General features: G+C 45.0%; 1 protein-coding gene across 2 annotated transcripts in view; it reads right to left on the bottom strand.

The window, feature by feature from the left end:
- Positions 1-3,116: 3,116 nt before the first annotated feature.
- The window catches only part of ociad1 (OCIA domain containing 1), a 53,101-nt gene continuing 30,895 nt past the window's right edge, over positions 3,117-25,322 (bottom strand). For both annotated transcript variants that reach the window (XM_085969929.1, XM_085969930.1), the window contains 4 exons: positions 23,993-24,122; positions 18,685-18,896; positions 10,043-10,198; positions 3,117-3,719 (listed from right to left, as the gene is read on the bottom strand). In XM_085969929.1, coding sequence (XP_085826055.1) covers positions 3,682-3,719; positions 10,043-10,198; positions 18,685-18,896; positions 23,993-24,122 — 536 coding nt within the window. In that variant the 3' untranslated portion in view covers positions 3,117-3,681. The remainder of the gene's footprint in view (positions 3,720-10,042; positions 10,199-18,684; positions 18,897-23,992; positions 24,123-25,322) is intronic.

The following is a 25,322-nucleotide window of genomic DNA, read 5'->3' as shown; positions in this document are numbered from 1 at the left end:
CCACGGTCGATTCCCCAGGTTGTTGTTTACGACTCCCCAGGAGGTGCCTGGCGTACACTTTGTTCACTGGGCGCGTGTACTGGTCCTTGAGGAGCTTGATAGCATCCGCGTACGAGGTCGCGTCTTGGATGACCGAGTACACTCGGTGGTTCACTTTGGAGGTCAGGACATCCAGTTTGTCCTCGTCCGATTTGATTGCTTCGGAGGCGGTCAGGAATTTTTCGAAACGCTTAAGCCAGTGAGTAAACTTGGTGGATGAGTCCGCCTCCCGATGATCTAAGTCCAGGCATGCTGGTGTGAGGATCTTCTCCATTATAAAAATTTTGTTAATAAAATTGATGCGCTATCAATTACTCATAAAAGACTGAGAGTTAGAAGAGTAACTAAAGGCTTTTATTAACAACAGAATGGAGGTCTGCCTCGAGTGGTCGACCGGTCCAGGATACAAGGGCTGGGGAGCAGTCACCTTTATACTAGGACCTGTGGGAGGAGTCAGCCGAGGCATGTCCAGGCATGTACACAGTGGAATACAAACAGGAATACAAACAGTGGTTTACCACAGGTCTTAAAGAAGACAACAGGAGATGGAGAGGCAGAGGAGTCAAGGTAGGTAATTCCAGAGCATGGGGTCCAGACCACTGAAGCAACAGCAACCACTGGTGGGGGTGAAGAGATGCACAGAGAGTTAGGGTGGGGAGAATTGTACAGCTCGAAAAGGTTAGAAAGGCGAGCCCATGAAGGCATTTAGAGTCATAGAGTTATACAGCACAGAAAGAGGCCCTTCGACCCATCGTGTCTGCGCCAGCCATCAAGCCCTGTCTATTCTAATCCCATTTTCCAGCACTTGGTCCATAGCCTTGTATGCTATGGCATTTCAAGTGCTCATCTAAATGCTCATTTAAACACGAGAATGAGAAGGATCAGATTCAAGGTTGTGAAGGAATATTTTGGACAGATGTTGAAGTATTTTACACAAGTTGATCAACAGCTGGAAGGGGTTAGTAGGAAGAATGGTTGAGAGCAGGACCTTGGGCTAATTTAAGAAACAACTAGATGCTGTAATGGGAGGATTCATATTCACCTTTTCCTCCATATGAACTCTCACCTACTTTCACGGCCGCATCTCAACCTTGTCCTCTCGTGGCTTTTCTATTCTCGTCTCTATCATAGCCAAAGCCATTTCTGATCACTTCCTTGTATCCCTCACTACTCGCATCCCCTACTCCCTTCTTACCCCACTTCCTTCTGCATCCACCCTTGGAAAAAACTCCTCTAAGTCACTTCCAATGGCACTTTTAAACACCCAACTGTCCTGCCTTTGGCTCTCCATTCAACAAGATACTTCAGCAGCTGTTGATCTGCTCAATCACTCCCATACCTCCACCTTTGATGCCCATGTCTTTAGTAAAACTCTTATTCTCTGCCACCTTGTCTTTTCACCCGGTGCAGCCCCCATCTATTCTCCCTCAAATCCAGCGTGAAGACTTGAACACATCTGGTGTACAACTGCTTACCCATCCATATCCATATCTGGCTGGACTAAATCAAGCAATATCAGGCCCTGCTCCCTCCTGCCAAAATTGCTTACTACTCCAGGATCATTGTGGATGGCAAAGATAATTCCCACCTTTCATCCACTACTGCCTCCTTAAACCCCTTTCACTTCCCTCCTCAGTTGCAACAAGTGCGAGGAGCTCACGGACTTCTGTCACTAAGACTGATATCATCTGTTCAGCTTCCTATGCAGCGTCTGCCCACCACCCCACTCCAAGCCAAACTTTCCCTAAGGTACCCTGCCCTAACCCACATCATTCTCTAATTTTTCTTCCATCTCCCCTCATGTCCTCTTTGAGCTCATCTTATCTGAGACCCATCTCCTGCTCGCTGAACCCCATTCCAACTCAACTGCTGACCACCCAACTTCCCTTCCTGGCCCCCATGTTAAAAGCCATTGTAAATGGCTCCCTCTCCTCAGGTACTGTTACCCCATCCTTTCAAAACTGCCATCACTCCCATCAACAAACCCACCATTGGATTGGGTCTTTGCAATCTACCACCCCATCCTTCCTTTCCTCTCCAAAGTCCTTGAACACGTTATCACCTCCCAAATCCGTGCCCATCCCTAACCCTCCTCTTTCTCATCTAGATGCTGCACCGAGCTCTACCTCTCTCAACCCCATGTTGTCAGCCTGGTTGTCCAACATCCGATCTTGGATAATCCACAAATTCCTCCAGTTCAACACTGAAGTCACAAACTCCGTACCCTCACCTCAGATTTTGTCCCCCTCCCTGGCCAGTCTCAGGTTGAAATCGACTGTTTGCAACCTTGCCGGCCTATTTTACCTTGAGTTGAGCATCTGACCACAGATCCTCTTCAAATTAAAAATTGCCTAATTCCACCTCCTTAACATTGCTCATCTCACCCCTGCCTCAGGCCATCTGCTGCTGAAACCCTCATTCATGCCTTTGTTACCTTCTGACTCAACTATTCCTACGCTTTCCTGGGCAGCCTCCCATCCTCCACAAACTCCAGCTCATCCAAACCTCTGCTGCCTGTATCCAAACCAATTCAGCTCACCAATCACCTCTGTGCTCGCTGACCTACATTGGCTTTCAATCGCCCCAACACTTTCAATTTCAAATTCTCATCCTCGTGTTCAAATCATTTCATTTCCTCACCTCACCCTATCTCTAACCTACGCCAGCCCAACAACCTCTTTTTGCTTTTTTAAGCTTTATGTTTATATACACTTGAGGAATTCAGCTGTGGAAAACTACCAGGAATTTACATAAAAGTAGATCAAGTCTTCGTGCTATATTGGGCAGGCAACAACCAAGGCTTTTGCAACACTAGTAGGAAGAATCTCCAGTTTAGTGATAAGCTATTTTTTTAATTGCTGATGATGGTTTAACTTTAGCTACTCAAAATTATTTCAGTCTATGCTAAAGCAATGAAATATCTTATTTCAGGCTATATACTTGCTACTTTTCCCCTGATGTTTTCCCCTACAGCCCTCAATTCTTCCAGCTAATTTTGGTGAATTAAAGTAGAAAAGATTTGCATAGATTATTGAGCAAGGAAACTATAGGATAGCTTTCAATAAAAATGCACTGGAAACAAAGCACTGCATATTTAATTAAGTTCATAATTTTCAAATTTATACTTGAATCAGTAGCTTTATGGTTACGAATGGAACATACATAGATATTATAACTGAGATACAGTCCATCACTTTGGTTCAATTTGCTTAACAGCAACAACAGGGCTCAGAATTAAGAATAAACAAATTTTCATGTGGAGGCTGTCCATTACACCTTTGGGCTAAAGCAATATTTTATTGAGTACCACCCCTGTTGAAAATTGTTACATTTAGAAATGAACACAAGTATCAACAAGAACACTTGCGTGGTACTTTAAAAAAAATTCTTAAAATAAGAAATGGAATAGACAAGTCTTTGACAGACCAGTGGCAACACCAGCTTAGATTTACTGCTTTCGATACTGTAAACAGGCCAAATGGATTCTATTAAAAAGGCAGGTTTTTGTGGTCTAATCAGTCTGGGATCAACCTTTTTAAAAACACACTTCAGGCTTTCAGATTAAATACTGTAGAGTACGTGGATTATGAATTTCCAACCCAGCCGGGATTATTCACGAGCTTCTTGTCCATAGTGTTTTCCTTATTCATCCCAGGAGTCTCCATACTTGTTTGTTTTTGCTGCAGGAAAAAATTAGACCAGGACAGATCGTCAGTACTAATTAACGAGAAGCATCAGATCAGTTACTTAAAATAAAACCAACTTACATTATGGCATACGATGTATTTAGTTGTTTCTATTCACAGACATTGATCTTTACATATACTCGACCAAGTTAAAAAAAGCTGCACATTTCCCATTCAACCCAAAAGTTTACTAGCAAAAATAACCATTTCTAACAGTGGGAAATGCTGATAATTACTGACTTGCTTGTTTACACAGAAATAATCCATTATGAGAAAATAAGGCATGACCTCCGCCCCCTATTCCGGAAATTCTTATACTGCTTTGATTCACAGAAACAGGATATAAATACAATTTTTCAACAGAGCCACAGGGATCCATTGTATATAAAGTTATGTCCATCAATCTACAAAGTTAAATGTTACTTTACACCAAATAAAAACCAGAAGTTTGCAGCACAGGAGGCCGCCATCTGGCACATCATGCGCCAGCTCTTTTCTGGAGCAATCCAAAACTAATTAGATTGCCCCACTATTCCCACAGCACTGTATTTTCCTCCACTTCAAATGCTTATCTACTGTTCCCTTAAAAGATGCAATGGTCTTTGCCTCAACTAATCCATGATATATTAACTGTGTAAAGAAATTTCTCTTAATCTCTCTTGCTCTCAGGTGACAATTTCAAATTGATGACCTCATCACTGACTACCCAATCAGAGGAAAGCGTTTTCCCCTCTTCACCCTATTAAAATGACTAGCATTTATATAGCACCTTTAATGTAGAAAAATGTCCCAAGGCACTTCAGAGGCATAATCAGACAAAAATCAACACTGAGCTGACAAAAGCGATTATTGGGAGTGGTAACTAAATGCTTGATCAAAGAGGTGTGTTTTAAGGGAGGTCTTAAAAGATGAGGGGTAGGTGGCAGAGGGGGTTTATGGAGGGATTTCCAGAGCTCAGCATCTAGACAGCTGAAGGCATGGCTGCTAAAAGTGGGACGAATGGCTTCTTGTGCATTCCGAAAACCAGAGTTTGAGGAACGCAGAGTTCTTGGAGGTTTGTAGGGCTGGATAAGGTTAGAGATAGGGAGGGGGGTGAGGCCTTGTAGTGATTTGAACACAAGGATGTAAATTTTACATTTGAAGTGCTGATGGACTGGGAGCCAACGAAGGTCAGCGAGCACAGGGGTGATAGGTGAGTGGAACGGTGTGGGATAGGATATGGGCAGCAGAGTTTTGAATGAGCTGAAGTTTATGGAGGGTGGAGGATGGGAAGGCCAGCTGGTAGAGCATTGGAATAGTTGAGTCTTGATGCGATATTAATTACTCATAAAAGACTGAGAGTTAGAAGAGTAACTAAAGGCTTTTATTAACAACAGAATGGAGGTCTGCCTCGAGTGGTCGACCGGTTCAGGATACAAGGGCTGGGGAGCAGTCACCTTTATACTAGGACCTGTGGGAGGAGTCAGCCGAGGCATGTCCAGGCATGTACACAGTGGAATACAAACAGGACAAACAGGAATACAAACAGTGGTTTACCACATTCACCCCTTGTTTAAAATTGAGTCCGGCGGGGTGAAGTGTATTAAAAGTTAGTGTATTGGAGTCTCTCCGGAGGTCTTGTCTGCCGCTGTGATCGGCGTGGCGACGGCAGGGGTAGTGAAGCTTCCGGCGTCGAGTCCAGCGTAGGCTGTGGCACAGGCGTGTCGTCCTCGTAGATGTCGAGCGGGTCGCGGGGCCCAGGCCTGCCGTCTGCTGGGGCTGGATATCGGATCGTGGGGGGGGGGGGGGTGGTAGTGGGTAGTGGGTTACTGTGGTCCCCGAGGGTGCAAGGTCTCTTATGGAGACTGTGTCCTCCCGCCCGTCCGGGTATGCGATGTAAGCATACTGGGGGTTGGCGTGGAGGAGGTCGACCCTCTCGACCAGGGGGTCCGTTTTATGGATCCTCACGTGTCTTCTCAGTAGGACCGGCCCTGGGGACGTCAGCCATGGCGGTAGCGATGTCCCTGATGTGGACTTCCTTGGGAAGACAAACATTTTCTCATGAGGGGTGGCGTTAGTGGCAGTGCAGAGCAGTGACCGAATAGAGTGGAGCGCATCGGGGAGCACATCCTGCCAGCGGGAGGTTGGAAGGCCCCTAGACTTTAAGGCTAGCAGGACGGCCTTCCAAACTGTCGCATTTTCTCTTTCCACCTGTCCGTTCCCCCGGGGGTTGTAACTGGTGGTCCTGCTTGTGGCAATACCCCTAGTTAGCAGGTACTGACGGAGTTCGTCGCTCATAAACGATGAGCCCCGGTTGCTATGGATATAGCTGGGGAAGCCGAACAGGGTGAAGAGGTTGTTCAGACATTTAATGACCGTGGCACTGGTCATGTCCGGGCAGGGGAAGGCGAACGGGAAACGGGAGTACTCATCAATAATATTGAGGAAGTACACATTGCGGTCGGAGGAGGGGAGAGGCCCTTTAAAATCAACGCTCAGGCGCTCGAAGGGGCGAGTGGCTTTTATCAGGTGGGCCCTGTCTGGTCTATAAAAGTGTGGTTTGCACTCAGCGCAGACTTGGCAGTTCCTGGTCATGGTCCTGACCTCCTCAATAGAGTAAGGCAGGTTGCGGGCCTTGATGAGGTGGAAGAACCTGGTGACCCCCGGGTGGCAGAGGTCATTGTGGAGGACCCGTAGTCTATCGATCTGCGCGCTGGCGCAGGTGCCACGCGATAGCGCATCCGGGGGTTCATTTAGCTTCCCGGGCCGGTACAAGATCTCGTAGTTGTAGGTGGAAAGTTCGATTCTCCACCTCAAGATCTTGTCATTTTTGATTTTGCCCCTCTGCTTGTTGTTAAACATAAAAGCAACTGAACGCTGGTCAGTGAGCAGGGTAAATCGTTTTCCGGCCAGGTAGTGCCTCCAATGACGCACAGCCTCCACAATCGCCTGGGCCTCCTTCTCAACAGCGGAGTGTCTGGTCTCCGGGCCTTGGAGGGTTCGTGAAAAGGCCACGGGTCTCCCCGCCTGATTGAGGGTAGCGGCCAGGGCAAAGTCGGACGCGTCGCTTTCCACCTGGAAGGGGATGGATTCGTCCACTGCGTGCATGGTGGCTTTGGCAATGTCCTCCTTGATACGGTGGAAGGCTAAGCGGGCCTCTGCCGTCAAGGGAAAAGAGGTGGACTTGATCAGCGGACGGGCCTTGTCCGCATAGTAGGGGACCCACTGGGCGTAATAGGAGAAAAACCCTAGGCACCTCTTCAGGGCCTTGAGGCAGTGGGACAGTGGAAGTTCCATAAGGGGACGCATCCGGTCGGGGTCGGGGCCGATGACTCCGTGTTCCACAACACAGCCAAGGATGGCGAGGCGGTTTGTGCGGAATATGCACTTCTCCTTGTTATATGTCAGGTTTAGGAGTTGGGCGGTGCGGAGGAATTTTTCGAGGTTTGCGTCATGGTCCTGCAAGTCACGGCCGCAGATGGTCACATTGTCCAGATATGGGAAAGTGGCCTGCAACGCATTTTGATCTACCATCCGGTCCATCTCCCTTTGGAAGATGGAGACCCCGTTGGTGACGCCAAAGGGAACCCTAAGGAAGTGATAGAGGCGGCCGTTTGCCTCAAAGGCAGTGTACTGGCGGTCCTCAGGGCGGATGGGGAGCTGGTGGTACGCTGATTTCAGGTCAATGGTCGAGAAGACGCGGTACTGCGCGATCTGGTTGACCATATCAGCTATACGGGGGAGTGGGTAGGCGTCCAGCAGGGTGTAGCGATTTATTGTCTGGCTGTAGTCGATGACCAGGCGCTGCTTCTCGCTGGTCTTAACGACCACAACCTGGGCTTGCCAGGGGCTGGTGCTGCCCTCAATAATCCCTTCTTTCAGGAGCCGCTCCACTTCGGTTTTAATGAAAACCCTGTCCCCGGCACTGTATCGCCTGCTCTTTGTGGCGATGGGCTTACAGTCGGGGGTGAGGTTAGCAAACAGTGGTGGGGGGGTGACTCTGAGTGTGGAGAGGTTGCACCTGGTGCGCGGCGGGCAATTTGGAAGCTGCTGGCTGCGGACTGTGAGTGGGGGTAGGGGTCCACCGTACGCCATCGTAACACTTTTAAGGTGGCACTGAAAATCTAACCCCAGCAGGACGGCAGCGCAGAGGTCAGGCAGGACCAGAAGTTTAAAATGATCATACACGGTCCCGTCTACTACGAGTGTCACCACGCAGTAGCCGCCGATGTCCGCCGACTGGGACTCGGAGGCCATAGAAATCCGCTGTTGCGCAGGCAGGACTGGGAGAGAGCAACGCCGCACCGTGTCGGGGTGGATGAAGCTCTCCGTGCTCCCAGAGTCAAAAAGGCAGATTGTATCGTGACCATTTACCTTAATGTCCATTGTGGAACTGGCCAGTTGGTGCGGTCTCGCTTGGTCCAGTGTAACGGATGCCAGCGTAGGGGTCGGTGTGTCGCTGCGGGTATCAGATGAGGCGGTGTCGGGGGCCTGCTGCGTCCCGGCTGTCGTCCAAGATGGCGGCGTCCATGATCCCCATGTGGCTGGAGGCGTCCAAAATGGCTGCTGTACCGGTGATTCGCACACGGCCGGGGAGGTCCAAAATGGCGGCCCGCATGGCCCACACGCGGCGCTGCTGGGGTTCGGGGTGGCTTTGGCCCTGCAGACGCTAGCGTAGTGTCCCTTCTTCCCGCAGCCCGAGCAGATCGTGTTTTCCGCCGGGCAGCGCGCTCTGGGGTGTTTTGCCTGGCCACAGAAGTAGCATTTCTGGCCTTGGGGCACTGCTGTCTGGCCTTGGGACACTGCTGCGGTAGTTGGGCCGTTGTTGGGGTGTGGCTGGGGTGGCACGGCGCTATGAGGCGGTCCTACCGTGTCCCAGGCTGTCATTCCCCGCGGCGTCCACGGTGCAGAGGAGTAGGCATCCATGCCCTGGTAGGCTGCATCCAACGATAGTGCGAGTTCAGAGGCCTTGTTGAGGTCGAGGTTACTCTGCTCCAACAGTCGCTGTCGTGTGTAATTGGATCTGTGGCCCGCTACAAAAGCGTCCCGGATAAGTTCCTCTGTGTACACGGCGGCCTTTACATCCTTACAACCACAGGCTCGGCCAAGCACAGACAGTGCCTGAAGGTATTCCACGGTCGATTCCCCAGGTTGTTGTTTACGACTCCCCAGGAGGTGCCTGGCGTACACTTCGTTCACTGGGCGCGTGTACTGGTCCTTGAGGAGCTTGATAGCATCCGCGTACGAGGTCGCGTCTTGGATGACCGAGTACACTCGGTGGTTCACTTTGGAGGTCAGGACATCCAGTTTGTCCTCGTCCGATTTGATTGCTTCGGAGGCGGTCAGGAATTTTTCGAAACGCTTAAGCCAGTGAGTAAACTTGGTGGATGAGTCCGCCTCCCGATGATCTAAGTCCAGGCATGCTGGTGTGAGGATCTTCTCCATTATAAAAATTTTGTTAATAAAATTGATGCGCTATTAATTACTCATAAAAGACTGAGAGTTAGAAGAGTAACTAAAGGCTTTTATTAACAACAGAATGGAGGTCTGCCTCGAGTGGTCGACCGGTCCAGGATACAAGGGCTGGGGAGCAGTCACCTTTATACTAGGACCTGTGGGAGGAGTCAGCCGAGGCATGTCCAGGCATGTACACAGTGGAATACAAACAGGACAAACAGGAATACAAACAGTGGTTTACCACAAGTCTCAACATGATAAAGTCATGGATGAGGGTGTTGGCAGCAGATGGACTGAAGCAAGGATGGCTTGCTTCATTATTTTAAAAACCTAAATTCAATCTCCTCTTGGATCCAGTGGAAATAGTCCTTGTATCTCCTCTCTCCTTATAACTATAGTTTGTCGTCCCCTGTTTGTATGCTCTCTATGGCTTTAATGCTCTTTCAATAATGGGGCACGCCAGACAGTAAACAGTACTCTAACTGTAGCTTATCGCCTTGTACAGCTGTATAATTACCTCTTTGCTCCTTTACAATAAATCTCAAAAACATTGCTTGCGGCAAGCTTATCTTCCTGACACATAGATATAATAGGGCTGTACTTGCACACAGCAGTTGGAACTGGATATGTTGCCAATCATTTGCACCATAACCAACCAGATTTGTTTTAATTAAGAAAATTTAACCAAGCCACATACCATCCTGACTTGGACATACATCACCATTCCTGGCAGATGTCACTCACTCAGAATCCTGTGGGAACCATTGTGGGAGTGCCATCACAAGAACTGCAATGGTTCAAGAAGCAACTCAGGGATAGGCAATAAATGTGATCTTGCCATGCCAAGAACAAATTCAAAAAATATTATTTCCATAATTGACCTTTGTTGTTCGGTAATCTTTGTTGAGTTGGTCTGTGAAGAGACTCTGCTTTTTGTGTCACTGTCACTTCGTATAGTTCCCTATTTTTGTTTCTCAATTCGTCGTATGTCATTGATTTCCTTTGAGGCTTTGATTCTTCTATCTCTGGACCAAGTTCTGTGGTCAGAAGCAAATAAACTTATTTTAGAAGAGCTTAAAGAAAAAGCCCATACAGTGTCCTTCAAACACAACTGCAATGCAAAACAAGCAAGTGAGTTAATGCTGCAACCATACAGTAAGCACTTTACTCTTGTGTATCAAGATAATAAATACGAAGGCCCCATTTATAATGCAGCTGGTGGTCTTGGAACTACATTTGTGGAGTTGAATGCACAGTTGGTAAACTGCAGTTATGCTGCCAGCTGTGCATCATAATGAAGTCAGCCACAAAGTAGCTCTGCGTGCTCAGGTACAGGCACATAGATCCACTCTGCTGATGGCTAATTCTTAATGTTAGTAGAAGGTGTAGACTTGTACCGGTGCTCTTCTAACATTAAAACGTAAGTTGACAAAGTGCCCAGGTATAGTATTTTATGGAACTTCAGTTATTGACATCAATATTTTTAATACAGTACTAGAAGATCTTGTGTGTCATTGCTCAGTGTGTCAGAGGATACACTATTTTAAAACAGATGGGGGCATTATACCATATAAAGTACAATGGATTATCAGGGCCACTGACTGACAATAACGGAATTAGACAAATTTTGTTTTTAAATACATGGGCCTAGAAATTCAGTTTGAGCCCGCCAGCTGGCGTGCGCCCAAAAGTTAGCGTTGCGCGCGGAGCCAGTTGCGCCCGTGAGATATTCAGTTTTTGCGCCCCAAGTTGGAACCGGGCGCTGTTCCAGGGTGTGCCCGCCCCCGCTTGGGGCGCTGAAACTGAATTTCAGCGCTCTAGGTGCCGCTGCGCCACCCGATGCGGTGCGGCAGGCTGCGGTACTGCAGGCCTCCTCCTTCTCTTAAGGTGGAGGTGCCTGCAACGGGGAGATCGCCGCTGGATTGTGCCGGCAAATGAGCCCGGCACCACGGAGAAGTGCCGGGCTCGCGGAAAGCAGCCGGCAATGCTGCGGGGCGGGGGGGGGGGGGTGGTGGTGGAGGGATTCACTTTACAGGATGTGACACCATTTTTGGAGAAGTCAGGGTCCAGCAGCATTAAGGAGTAGAAGGCCCAGGAGAATCTGGGCTGACTCACTCCACACTATTTCTGGCCATCTCTGCACTGTGTTCCCAGGTTGGCAATCCATTTCCTGGAATGATGCTGGTTTTAAGTGCAAAATGCTTTAGTACTCTATTTGCAATTTGTACATTGTAAACACTAATTACAATTGTGTTTTAGAATCAGATAACACACATGATGTAATTAGCTTCTGAAAAACAAAGATATATATATATATATATATATTAAATTATACAATTAGCCTGCTCTGCTTAACTGAAAGGTTTTCAAAATTAAACTATTAAGAAAAAAATCCCCCCCCAAAAAAGGTTTCTGAACAGAAAATAAAATTACACGGTTAAAATCGGTGCTTTGGTTCTCCAATGGCACCCATAGCTGTCTGCCCTTCTCGCTCTGTCTACTGGACATACTTTTTAAAATAAACAGCAGATAGTTTCTGAAAATCTACTCAAATTCATAGTGCTCTTTGTATTCAAATCATTTTCAAAAAGGTAGAAACTTAAATTCTCTCCTAAACAAAGGCAAAATGACATTTGCATGGATAAAAAATTTATTATTCAAAAATAAACAAAGCTACAACAGGTGTGTAATCAGTACTCTGGCATGTTTGAAGTGGATTTTTCTCTCTCACACAATCTATTTAAAAAAAGACAACATAAACATTATCTAAAGAAGATTTTGAAATCTGTCCTCTAGCTTTCTTCAAATAATTTTGAAAAACAATAGATATGTTTGGAAGGGAGGAGAAAAAAAAGACTTGAATTTATAAAGTGCCTTTCACAAACTCAGGACATCCTAAAGCGCTTTACAGCCAATGAAGTACAGAGGTCATGCAGCATTCTAGCAAAATGCTATTGATGCATCCTGGGAAACTGCACATGCTCAGACTGCAGGATCTCCCTTCAACTGAGAGTCCCAGCTCTTGGTGGAAATATCAAGTCCAAACTCAGGCTTTTGAGAGAAGCTGAAGCCTTCAAGTAAAACATTAATTAAAGGTAGTCAAATACACAAAAGACCGCTTTATAATTAAGTTTAATTATGTTATTGTAGAATATATAATTTTTATATTAGTCACAGAATTTAATTAGGATATTGGAAATTTCAGTTACTGGAAAAAATAAATTGCAGATATAAAGCATTGAATGATCTGGATCTTCACCTTCTCTGATTTATTGACTGGTTCTCCACTGACCAATGAACACTGGCCATAGGCCTTTTGCTGTACTATCCTGCCCACCCATAGGCCGTGATTTTACTTACCTCGGCGGGTCCCGACCACGCTGCTGGCTCCATCCCGCCCGGTGAATGAATTTCACTTGATAGGGCTTGTTAAGCCCGCCCAGCGCGTTTCCCAGGCCAATTAGAGGAAGCGGGTCTGGTGACGTCATTTCATGACACGTCATCGGCCGGCTTCCTTAAATGGACCATGTCCAAATTTATCCTGACATTTGTGCTGTCAGTGTTCTACAGCATTGAGTTGCTGCAAACACTGACAATGATTGCAGAGGTGCAGGGCTGCACCCAGGTTCTCCCATGACTCCCTGGCAACCAGATGCTAATCATTTTAATTAGGTCCGCCACTGCTGCCGGTCGGGTCTGCTCAGCGTCGACAGACCCGACATTGGAAAAGGCGCGTGGCCCTGACCCGCTGTGGAGATAAAACACATTACCACTCGACCCGCCACCAATCCCACCCACTAACCCCCCAGAAAATTCCAGCCATAGCGTCTGCTGCTACTAAAAACCTGGACAAAGGCTGCTTGCTGTCTTTCTCCACCTGCCCTCAGGCCTCACTGCCACAGAAGTAAAGACGAAATCAGAGTAAATAGGCAAGGCTCTGAATTTTCCAGAATTCTGCAGCCCCTTTCCTGACCACAGAATTGGCCCTTCATGCTGTTCTCAGATTTGTCAAAAAAAAATGTTTTAAAGAAAATTGTGGGTAACAAAAATTGGCTGAAAATGGTGGTTGCACAGCACAGAAGTGCTCCTCCTCTTGTTAGTCAATCAGGAGGCTTGGCATGAATTTTAACAGATGGATTGAAAAAGGACAAGGAGGCCTCCTTCCTGGATATAAAAGTGCACTGCTGTTCCAAATAGTTCCACTGCTTTGGTGAACTTCAGCACAAGCTGTGGATAACCTGGAAGAGTACTTTGCAGCTGTTTCTTTGCCCTGTTAAAAGATTTTTTTTCTCTTGCAAGGTAATTTTTTTGGGTAGTTTAGTAACTTAATTTGGTAAATAAATAATTTAATGTTATGTTTAATGGGACCTTGTATTGAATTTATTTTGTTTCCGTGTGTCAAAAAATTTATATTCAGAAGTTTGTTTTAAAATTCAAATTGCTGCTACTTCCACTTTAAAAAAAAAACTTAAGTTCAGCGCATGGCTGAGGTACTAAATTAGTACTTTGCATCTATCTTCACTACAGAAGAGGATGCAGCCAATGTAGCAGTCAAGGATGAGATAGTAGCGATATTGGATAGGATAAAAATTAGATAAAGAGGTACTTAAAAGATTGGCAGTACTCAAAGTAGAAAAGTCACCTGGTCCAGATGGGATGCATCCTAGGTTACTGAGGGAAGCAAGGGTGGAAATGGCAGAGGCTCTGGCCACAACCATCCAATCCTACTTAGATATGGGGATGGTGCCAGAGGGCTGGAGGATTACAAATGTTGCAGTCCTGTTCAAAAAAGAGGGATAAACCTGGCAATTACAGATGCTGCCTGACCTGCTGAGTATTTCCAGCATTTTGTTTTTATGACACAGATTTAAGGTGATTGGCAAAAGAACCAACGGCAACATGAGGAAACAATTCTTTTACGTAAATTGTAGTGTTCTGGAATGTACCGCCTGAAAGGGTGATGGAAGCAGATTCAATAGTAACTTTCAAAAGAGAATTGGATAAATATGTGAAGGAAAGAAATTTACAGGGCTATGGGGAAAGAGCAGGGGGGTGGGACTAATTGGATAGCTCTAGCAAAGAGCCGGCACAGGCATCATGAACCGAATGACTGCCTTCTGTGCTGTATCATTCTATGATTCTATAATATTTGACTGCAATAATAAATTAATGTTTGATTGTAATTATACTTTGTGTTTAATTTTATGGTGTGTTTTACAATAAAATTGCAGTTATTTTTATACTGAAGAAAATGCAAGTTTAGAACATTTAGTAATGTGCTAGACAGACCTACTGTAGAACCTACATTTTCTTGCTGCAGAATTTGTTTGGGGTGGCAGCAGAAATTGGCCGAGGAGCTGCAGCACTCAGGGGCACTAAGTATACACAAGCATAAGTAAATAGCAAGCAAAAGCCCAAATCTTACACTCTGTAGTGCATTACCATAAAGGTGATATTACAAGTCATTTAAAGACAACGGTGTTAGCATTTCAAAAGATAAAATGGATTTGTTTCCTTGAAGTAATTTAAGAGCAGGTTACATTTGATCTGAAGGAAAGTTTATTCAGTGTGTATTTGATGTGATCATGCAAACCGATTCTGTTAGAATATATGAAACTGTATGTGGGGACATCACTGACCTTTGTGAGTATATATGAAATATGTGAAACATGTTTGAAAAACTACACCAAGAAAATGAAGCGCTGTGCAGTATGGTCCCAAAGAATGTTAAAAGTGGATTTAAACAGTATTGGAAATGTTTTGAAAAGCAGTTATTTGAATTGTACAGGCACTGTTTGTGGGTAAATGAAGACTTGAGCAACAGGGAAGGAAGAGAGGCTAAATGTCATTTGGGAACAGAATATTGTTCAATTATTTACCCAGGACTTTATGATAATAAAAAATGCTTTCATGAAGGGTAATCAACCTCCTGCAGGGTTTCTCATAAGTGTACACATATTGCACTTTTAACATGTGTTTTATATCACTAATCAATCATAAATAGATATTACAGGTACAATAGTTATAAAAACAGAAAATGCTGGAAATACTCAGCAGATCAGGCAGCATCTGTGGAGAGAGAGAAACAGAGTTAACGTTTCAGGTCGATGACCTTTTGTCAGAACTGATGAAGTTCTGATGAAAGGTCATCGACCTGAAACGTTAACTCTGTTTCCCTCTCCACAGTTGCTGCCTGACCTGCTGAGTATTTCCAGCATTTTGTTTTTATTCTGATTTCCAGCATCCGCAGTATTTTGCTTTGCAAATATATTTGTTACTTTAGTGTCTAATAGCCATAATTTCAAAGGGAGTTTTATTAGCATTGTGCAAAAAAACATTAAATCCAGTATGCAGATGACTGAAATTGTTGATCTTTGGGTATGCATATCTGCCAAGGGCAGATTGTAAAAAAAAGTACAGTATTTGGATCATTGGGACAAGGTCAATTTACACAAACTGCTGCTGAGTGAGAAGGCAGTTGTGATACCAGAACTGAAATAAAGTGCTACTGCATTGCTAATTATTATTATTAGTTTTAAAAAACTTGATAAAAGTCACAGGAACCCAAGGTTTTAAAATCAAATTAGGATGCAAGACCTTGGTGGCTACAGAATATAATGATTGCACAATGATGTTACTGTGCATCTGCCAAACCTAGCTCCAAAGTAGTTAGCAGATGATAAACCAAGGAGTACTGTTACCTCTGGAGGATGAAGCCATTTCTGTTACCTCTGGAAGATCCAAAGACCAACCAGAAGGAGTTGTAGGGCACTTCCTGAAGCACCAACATCCCAATGGCAATCTAAACAAAGGACTGAAGTACAGCCACATAGGACAGAAAAGTGGTTTTGCTGGTTCATAGAGCTTCCCAGTGACTGAGAAGGTAATGTGGCTAGATTCTAGCTGCTCTGGAATATGTTTTGCAAAATAAATGTGGCTGGTTCCACAGTAGCAGAACCCTGAATCACCAGAAGAACCAATTCCTGATACATAGTTGTCAAGCGCTCATGTTTTGTGTGAGCAGTTAAATGTTTTAGATGCCCATTGGAGCCACTCACATGATGCTTGAAATGCTTGCTCATTTCAGGTGCCTGCAAGTTCTCCTCATAATACCTCATGACTTATTTCTTCTGTCCATGCAAGGTATTGTGGGGTGAATTTACAAACTTGGGGCCAGTATTGCAAGCAAAGTGAGTAACATACTGAAGGGCGATAATCCTGTTTATCAGAGATGATTTTTTTTTACTCTGGCTGCAATACCATGCCTTGGCAGGACATGCAGTGCTATATCAAAATTACATAGGATTACATAGGATATACGGCACAGAAACAGGCCATTCAGCCCAACCAGTCCATGCCGGCGTTTATGTTCCACACGAGCCTCCTCCCGCCTTTCCTCATCTAAATCTATCAGCATAACCCTCTATTCACATTTCCCTCATATGCTTGTCTTGCCTCCCCTTAAATGCATCTATACTATTCGCTTCAACCTGTGTCAGTAAAGTTTCCCTGGAGGACTACAACTTATTGTTGGTCAGATTGCTACCTCTCAGCCAAAGTTTGTGAATTCAAGCTCTTTGTCCTCAGTTGTTCAAGACTTCACCAAAATAACAAATATGACTTATTAGTTATCATATTTAAATAATTTAGCAAGTAGATACATAGCAAATTTAATATCAATTATTGAAAATCAATTTAGAATTACAGAATTAGAACAGACCAAATGCGTCAAAAACAATATGGCTGTTAACAATGCTAGAACTGAGGGAAGCTCCAGGTATAGATTAAACTAATAAGCCATGCATCTCAGCATTTTACCTCCTTAGAGCAAAAATTCTTCACAGGAGGTAATAAGAGTATCGAGAGATGAATAATGGTTTAGAGTTAAAAGAAAATATTTGATTTGCTGTGTAACTACATAGCATTTTCTATTTATACATAACAAAATTAAAAAGCAGTTAGTGCTAAAAAGGCATTTAATCCAAACTGGTAAAGTAACTACTACTTACATTTGAGGTTTTTGGGTTGAGTTTTCACAGAAAAACAAGCACTGATAAAAATCCTGAGATCCAACGTATTAACAGAAATGTAATTTATTCAGTCACCTTGGACATAATTCTTTAACCAAGGCTAGTTTTTCAGTTTTTTTTTGTGGCGTGGTTAGCTTTGAGACTATCAGCTGTTTTTTTTAAGCGGTTTATAGATTGCCATGTATGCTGCATTACAAAACTGCCATAAAGTGGATAATGATGTCTCACACATTATTGCTACACAAAGAATTTAAATAATTGACAAAATTAACAAAAAGTAGCCCGTTACCCTAGAGAAGGCTGTAAATAGTGGGGTACCCCAAGGATCAGTGCTTAGGCCTCAGCTATTCACAATCTACATCAATGATTTGGATGAGGGGACCAAATGTCCAAGTTTGCTGATGATACAAAGCTGGGTGGGAATGTAAGTTGTGAGGAGGATGCAAAGAGGCTTCAAGGGGATATAGACAGGCTAAGTGAGTGGGCAAGAACATGGCAAATGGAATATAATGTGGAGAAATGTGAAGTTATCCACTTTGGTAGGAAAAATAGAAAAGTAGAGTATTTTTTTTAAATGGTGAGAGATTGAGAAATGTTGATGTTCAGAGGGACCTGGGTGTCCTTGTACACAAATCACTGAAAGTTAACATGCAGGTACAGCAAGCAATTAGGAAAGCAAATGGTATGTTGGCCTTTATTACAATTGAATACAAGAGTAAAGATGTCTTACTGCAATTATATAGGGCCCTGGTGAGACCACACCTGGAGTATTGTGTACAGTTTTGGTCTCCTTACCTAAGGAAGGATATACTTGCCATAGAGGGAGTACAATGAAGGTTCACCAGACTGGTTCCTGGGATGGGGGGGGGGGGATTGTCCCATGAGGACAGATTGAGTAGACTACGCCTATATTCTCTCGAGTTTAGAAGAATGAGAGGTGATCTCATTGAAACATATAACATTTTTATAGGGCTTGACAGGATAGATGCAGGGAGGATGTTTTCCCTGGCTGGGGAGTCTAGAATCAGGGGTCACAATCTCAGAATAAGGGGTCAACCATTTAGGACTGAGATGAGGAGAAATTTCTTCACTCAGAGGGTGGTGAATCTTTGGAATTCTCTACCCCAGAGGGCTGTGGAGGCTGAGTCTTTGAGTATATTCAAGACAGAGATCGATAGATTTTTGAACATGAAGGGAATCGAGGGATATGAGGATAATTCAGGAAAGTGGCGATGAGGTAGAAAATTAGCCACGATCTCACTGAATGGTGGAGCAGGCTCGAAGGGCCAAATGGCCTACTCCTGCTCCTATTTCTTATGTTCTTATGTTATGTTCCAAGTACTTTGCTAAGAATAGAACAATCTTAAAGGTTGAAGTGAATCCAACTCACTTAAATTAGTAACCAATCATTAAATAGATCTGTTTTTTAAAAATCTGCTGCATCCTACTGCAAAAGAATGCATTATTGCAAAGGGCAAAAGCATACAAAATACCTCCTGGAGCGTCAACAATCCCTGTAGGAGCCGACTCACTGAGCGTAGAACTGAATGGAACGGACTCATAGTTGGACTCAGAGCGGTCACTGTAGCTGTAATCATCAAAGTAGGAGGAAGGGCTATTTACTTCAGGTTGGAAAGTTGAAGAGGAAGATAATGCTTCATGTTCTACAGTGCTGTCAGCAAACTCGGACTTCTGATACGAATGGCTGCAACACAAAATGAACATTTATTACTTGTAGATGGTTAGGTTTGTGGAGGTGGGGAAAAGAGAAACAATAAAGGCTACAAGAGGGATGTAATTATGACGCCACACATGATATGTCCTCACGGCATAATTTATGTTACCACACTGGATATTTATTTCTCATCATAAGGTTAATGATGCTCCCTTAAACACTCACTTTTAATGTTAAGAGTGGTGCCCGGATGAATCAGTGAACAGCATAATCTGATTTAAAATGTTAAGTATTTCTCATTCATTTGCATGATTTTATGTCATTTTGTAACCAAGGGAAAAATTCCTCAGCTAGCCCTAAATTCACCAGAATTAAAAATACATCTTAATACTCACAAATCCAAATCAGTTCAGCACATAGACATTTAATTCCAAGATAATGCTTGAATTCTCCACTAATTCTTTCTTGATTACAGCAGCAAAAACTCAGTTTAACTCACCATCTTACAAAATAATTTTTGTAACCATTTCATCTCATTTCTATTTTTACACTTGGATCTGCATGGGCAAGTTGTGCTCTAGCAGGCTTTACTTTAAACTCATATCTACATTTTTGGCTAAAATTAGCAAGTGGAAGGAAATGTACTCCAAATGTTTGTGCCAAAAACACTTACTATGCTCATATTCATCATGAAACAATATTCATATCCATCAGAAAACTATCAAGGTAGTGGTTAGAAAAGCTGAGTTTTATGCTGCAGTGGCACCTGTTTCAAGAGCAGTGGGAGATAACAGTACATAGTTATACTGCCTACTTCCACGGCTTGCTAGGCAGGGGATAGCAGATCTCTGAACATGCATACTTAAATAGATTTGCTAACCAGTGGAACTTTAACTGTTAGTGAAGAGTTGGCTGTGCCATCAGTTCTTTAATGACATAAGAATTTTTAAAAATTATACTGCAGTCTATGTGAAGCTAAAGTAATAGCAAAATACTGCGGATGCTGGAAATCTGAAATAACAACAGAAAATGCTGGAAATACTCAGCAGGCCAGGCAGCATCCGTGGAGAGAGAAACAGAGTTAACGTTTCAGGTCTGGGACCCTTCATCAGAACTGGAAAAAGCTGGAGATGTAACAGATATTAAGCAGGTGCAGAGACAGGGGGGGGGGGGGGGGGGGTTAGGAGGGGAGGAAGGAATAGAAAGAACACCCTGTGCTACACTACAAGCCCACCGACTCCCACAGCTACTTGGACTACACTTCCTCCCACCCCGCTTCCTGTAAGGACTCTATTCCATTCTCCCAGTTTCTCCGTCTCCGCCGCGTCTGTTCTGACGATGCCACCTTCCATACTAGTGCTTCCGACATGTCTTCCTTTTTCCTCAACCGAGATTCCCCTCTACCGTGGTTGACACGGCCCTTGTCCGGTGTCCATTCTATTTTCCGCACTTCTGCCCTCACCCCTGCCCCTCCCTCCCGGAACCACGATAGAGTTCCCCTTGTCCTCCCCTTTCACCCCACCAGCCTCCACATTCAACGGATCATCCTCCGCCATTTCCGCCACCTCCAACGTGATCCCACCACCAAACACATCTTCCCCTCACCTCCCCTTTCAGCATTCCGAAGGGACCGCTCCCTCCGCGACACCCTGGTCCACTCCTCAATCACCCCCAACAGCCCTTCTCCTTCACCTGGCACCTTCCCGTGCAAGCGCAGGAGATGCAACACATGCCCTTTTACCTCCTCCCTTCCCACTGTCCAGGGCCCCAAACACCCCTTCCAGGTGAAACAGCGATTTACGTGTACTTCTTGCAGTTTAGTATACTGTATTCGCTGCTCATGATGCGGTCTCCTCTACATTGGGGAGACCAAACGCAGATTGGGTGACCGCTTTGCGGAACACCTCCGTTCAGTCCGTAAGGGTGACCCTGAGCTTCCGGTCGCCTGTCACTTTAATTCACCGCTTCACTCCCACTCTGATCTCTCTGTCCTCGGGCTATTGCATTGCTGCAACGAAGCTCAACGTAAGCTCGAGGAACAGCACCTCATCTTTCGATTGGGCACTTTGCCGCCTGCCGGACTCAACATTGAGTTTAAACAATTTCAGATAATTATCCCTGCCCCCATTTTTCATGCAGTATGATTTTTGCCATTCCCATTTGCAACATTTTATCTTTCCTGCCTCTTACAAAAGCACACTACTTCCCCAAGGCTGCCCAAACTCGGGGTGTTGGTTTGGCTGTAGTTATACTGTACATTTAGCATTGCTGCAAAACCAAAAACACTTTACAGGAATGAAAAATGCGAGTGTAATTGGCATAGCACTAGAAACTATTTAGGCATTACTGCCATTTAAGACCATAGCACAGTGAAAAAATTATACCACTGCTTATAAATTAGATAATTTAGTGTACTATTTGCTTCCTTGTAAATCAGCCATTATATCAGAGAGTACATTTGATGTCATGTACATTAGTCGCAGGTGGTAACAGTTAACTAGATCTACAAACATCAAATTATTTCTACACTTAAACGAGGCATGCACAATGCAGCAACATTCTGCATTCCAAGCTGTATGTTGTCAAATTCCTTAGGGGGGACATTGGCTATTTGCCATTTAATTATGGTTTCATGTGCCCCATCATGTATATTGACCTCATCTCCTCTGGAGATCTTCCCTCCACAGCCGCCAACCTCAGTTCCCCAACCCCGCACAGCCCGCTTCTACCTCCTTCCCAAGATCCAAAAACAGGACTGCCCTGGTAGGCCCATCGTTTCAGCCTGTTCTTGCCCCATGAAACTTATCGCTTCCTATCTCGACTCTATTTTTTCTCCTTGTCCAGTCTCTTCCCACCTACATCTGCGACTCTTCCGACGCCCTCCGCCACTACCAGTTTCCTGGCCCCAACTGCCTCCTTTTTACCATGGACGTACAATCCCTCTACACCTTCATCCCCCACCAGGATGGCCTGAGGGCACCCCGCTTCTTCCTTGAACAGAGGCCCAACCAGTCGCCATCCACACTACCCTCCTCCGCCTGGCTGAACTTGTTCTCACATTGGACAACTTCTCCTTTGACTCCACTCACTTCCCCCAAATTAAAGGTGTTGCAATGGGAACCCGTGTGGGTCCTAGCTATGCCTGCCTTTTCGTGGGATATGTGGAACATTCTTTGTTCCAGTCCTATTCAGGTACCCTCCCTCACCTCTTTTTCCAGCACATGACTATCAGTGCCGTTTCCTGCTCTTGCCCTGAACTAGAAAATTTTATTCACTTTACTTCCAGTTTCCATCCTTCCCTCACTTTCACGTGGTCCATCTCTGACTCTTCCCTTCCCTTCCTCGACTTCTCTGTCTCCGTCTCCGTCTCCAGGGACAGGCTATTGACAAACATTCACGATAAGCCCACTGACTCCCACAGCTACCTGGACTACACTTCCTCCCACCCCGCTTCCTGGAAGGACTCTATTCCATTCTCCCAGTTTCTCCGTCTCCGCCGCATCTGCTCGGACGATGCCACCTTTTCATACTAGTGCTTCCGACATGTCTTCCTTTTTCCTCAACCAAGGATTCCCCTCTACTGTGGTTGACACGGCCCTTGACTGCATCCGTTCTATTTCCCGCACTTCTGCTCTCACTCCTTCCCCTTCCTCCCGGAGCCACGATAGGATTCCCCTTGTCCTCACCTTTCACCCCACCAGCCTCAACATTCAACGGATCATCCTCCGCCATCTCCAGCGTGATCCCACCACCAAACACATCTTCCCCTCACCTCCCCTTTCAGCATTCCGAAGGGACCGCCCCCTCCACGACAACCTGGTCCACTCCTCTGTCAATCCCAACACCCCTTCCCCTTCGCCCAGCACCTTCACATGCAAGCGCAGGAGATGCAACACATGCCCTTTTACCTCCTCCCTTCCCACTGTCCAGGGCCCAAAACACTCCTTCCAGGTGAAACAGCGATTTACTTGTATTTCTTGCAATTTAGTATACTGTATTCGCTGTTCACGATGCGGTCTCCTCTACATTGGGGAGACCAGATGCAGATTGGGTGACCGCTTTGCGGAACACCTCCGTTCAGTCTGTAAGAGTGACCCTGAGCTTCCGGCTGCCTGTCACTTTAATTCTCCGCTCCACTCCCACTCTGACCTCTCCGTCCTCAGCTTCTTACACTGTTCCAATGAAGTTCTTTCGATTAGGCACTTTGCAGCCTTCTGGACTCAACATCAAGTTCAACAATTTCAGACCATAACCTCTGTCCCTATCCTTTTTTTCTCCATTTTTTTTTACTCTCTCTCACATGGCAGCTGTCGATCATTCTGCCATTGCCATTTACACTTCATCTGGAGTCATCTTATGTTTCTTAACTTGTTCCATTACCATCTCCTTTTGCCTTGCACCATCATCCCTTTTGTCTCTTAATCTCTCCTGCCTTCCATCCTATCACAGGCCTTCCCTTTTGTTCTTTCCTCCCCTCCCCCCCTTACTTGCTTAAAAACCTGTTCCATCTCCAACTTTTTCCAGTTCTGACGAAGGGTCATCGACCTGAAACGTTAACTCTTTCTCTCTCTACAGATGCTGCCTGACTGCTGAGTATTTCCAGTTTTTATTATGTATATTGTAATATCTTGTACAGTGTAACATAGGTATCATGTAGTTTTTGGAAACAGTTGTCACTACTCTTAACTTGTGCCATAAAAAATTAAATCATGAATTAGAGGTTCCAGCATCTCAAAGATTGTAAGAAATCTATTTTCATAGCTATGAAGTTATAGGATTATCCTGCTTTCATTCTAATTAGTATGAACTGAAAAGTCAATCATTATTACAACAAGGTTTTTGTTTGCGTCCAGTTGAAGACACTTGCTGCTGTCGGAAATGGCAAGCATTTCATTAGGTTTTTGAGACCAGAATGTTTTTCTCTAAGAACAAAGAAGTTTCCTTGCATCACTTTACAGTGAGAACATTTAACTGCAAGTTATAAACACTAATATACATTCTAGCTTTTTCGGAAGAGAGTAATTGCAGACTGTTATTTTTCTAAAATACACATACAAAAAAAGTTTTTTGACTAAATAATTGATTGAATAAAAAATACTGAAAAACATGAAAAAATGGCAACTGACTGATGCGGGAATGTTCTACGTCCTTGCCGTAGAGCATCTCCAAGTGGCGAATTCTCCAGTCTCATGAACTTCTCCTGGCACGTCTTCATATAGGAAATCTTTCCTACCAGGTAACCACAACCAGCAGCAACTGAGAAGGAAATGCAGTAAAAAATTCTTACAAGGATTTCTAAATTTTAGTTTCTCAATTCCCACCCACAATGAGGCTAGTATTTCAAATATTTAATCCACATTACAGCTAGCAATGCAAGATACCACAGATATTGCTGCATGTGATCTTAATATCCCTCCTTGGCCAACCTACAAGTAAGGGTCCTTGAATGGTGCAATATAGCTGTTGAGTTGCCCCGATCGCACGTTCCAGGAAGTGGTCACCCCACAGACACAGAGGGTGAATTTTGCCGGTGCTCAGAGGGAGAGTTCGGAGGCGGGTTAGCTGTCAAAATAGCAAAGATTGACAGCGGGTAGGGAACCCGCGATCAACCCGCCTCCACGCGAGTCTCAGAGCCGACACCAAGCAGCGGGGGAGGCAATTCACATCATTAAATGGGTTGCTAACGTTCAATTAACTTATTTTAAGCCTACATTTCAATTTTACATGCTCCCCCATGGGTTGTCCGCTGCTTGGGGAACACGTCAGCTCAGCAGGTTGAGTGGATTCAACATTGAATTATCTCATGACCTGACAGCTGCCAAAGTTGTATAAGAGATCCCATGTTACAGCTGTTCACTTTCAAAGCTCAGGAACTGTTGGTTACTGCAGTTGGAAGACATGTTGAGCTTTCTGCAGCGTGCAAGTGTTTGGAGTGAACTCTCTATCCAGTGCCACTTCATTGGAACAACCTCGCTCACCACTGACAGATTGCTTCCGTCATCTCAACCTCACCTGCCATCTATTCCATCAGCATTGTTGCCCTTGAAAATATCTCACCTTGGTCCTCAGAATCCCACCAAGATCAGCCCCACCACCACCAGCCTTCTCCGCAATCAACTGATGCTGCACAGGACACAGGGCATCAGCACCCGACCACATTGCTGCCCGGGATGCCAAGGATGTCCCCACCATGGCCAGATTTACTTCACTTGATGCTGTACACCCTGGATGCCACATGATGCGCCAGGTCGGCACCACTCCACACCAACACCATAAAGCAACTCTACAATGCCCAAGCCATTCCTTTTACACTCGTTATCATTGCGGTGGGGGAGGGGGTACCCTTCTGTCTCACCATTCACTACAACTCACTAAGCCACTTCCAAAGGTGCACACAAATCTGTCCAAGAACGCGAAATGCTGAAAATAAAGGTTTCAATGTTTGACAGCACATTA

Source organism: Somniosus microcephalus, chromosome 2 (assembly GCF_052327205.1).
Source record: "Somniosus microcephalus isolate GS21.2 chromosome 2, FLI_Smic_1.0, whole genome shotgun sequence".
Classification (NCBI taxonomy): domain Eukaryota; kingdom Metazoa; phylum Chordata; class Chondrichthyes; order Squaliformes; family Somniosidae; genus Somniosus; species Somniosus microcephalus.
This window is presented reverse-complemented; position numbering and strand designations above follow the sequence as displayed.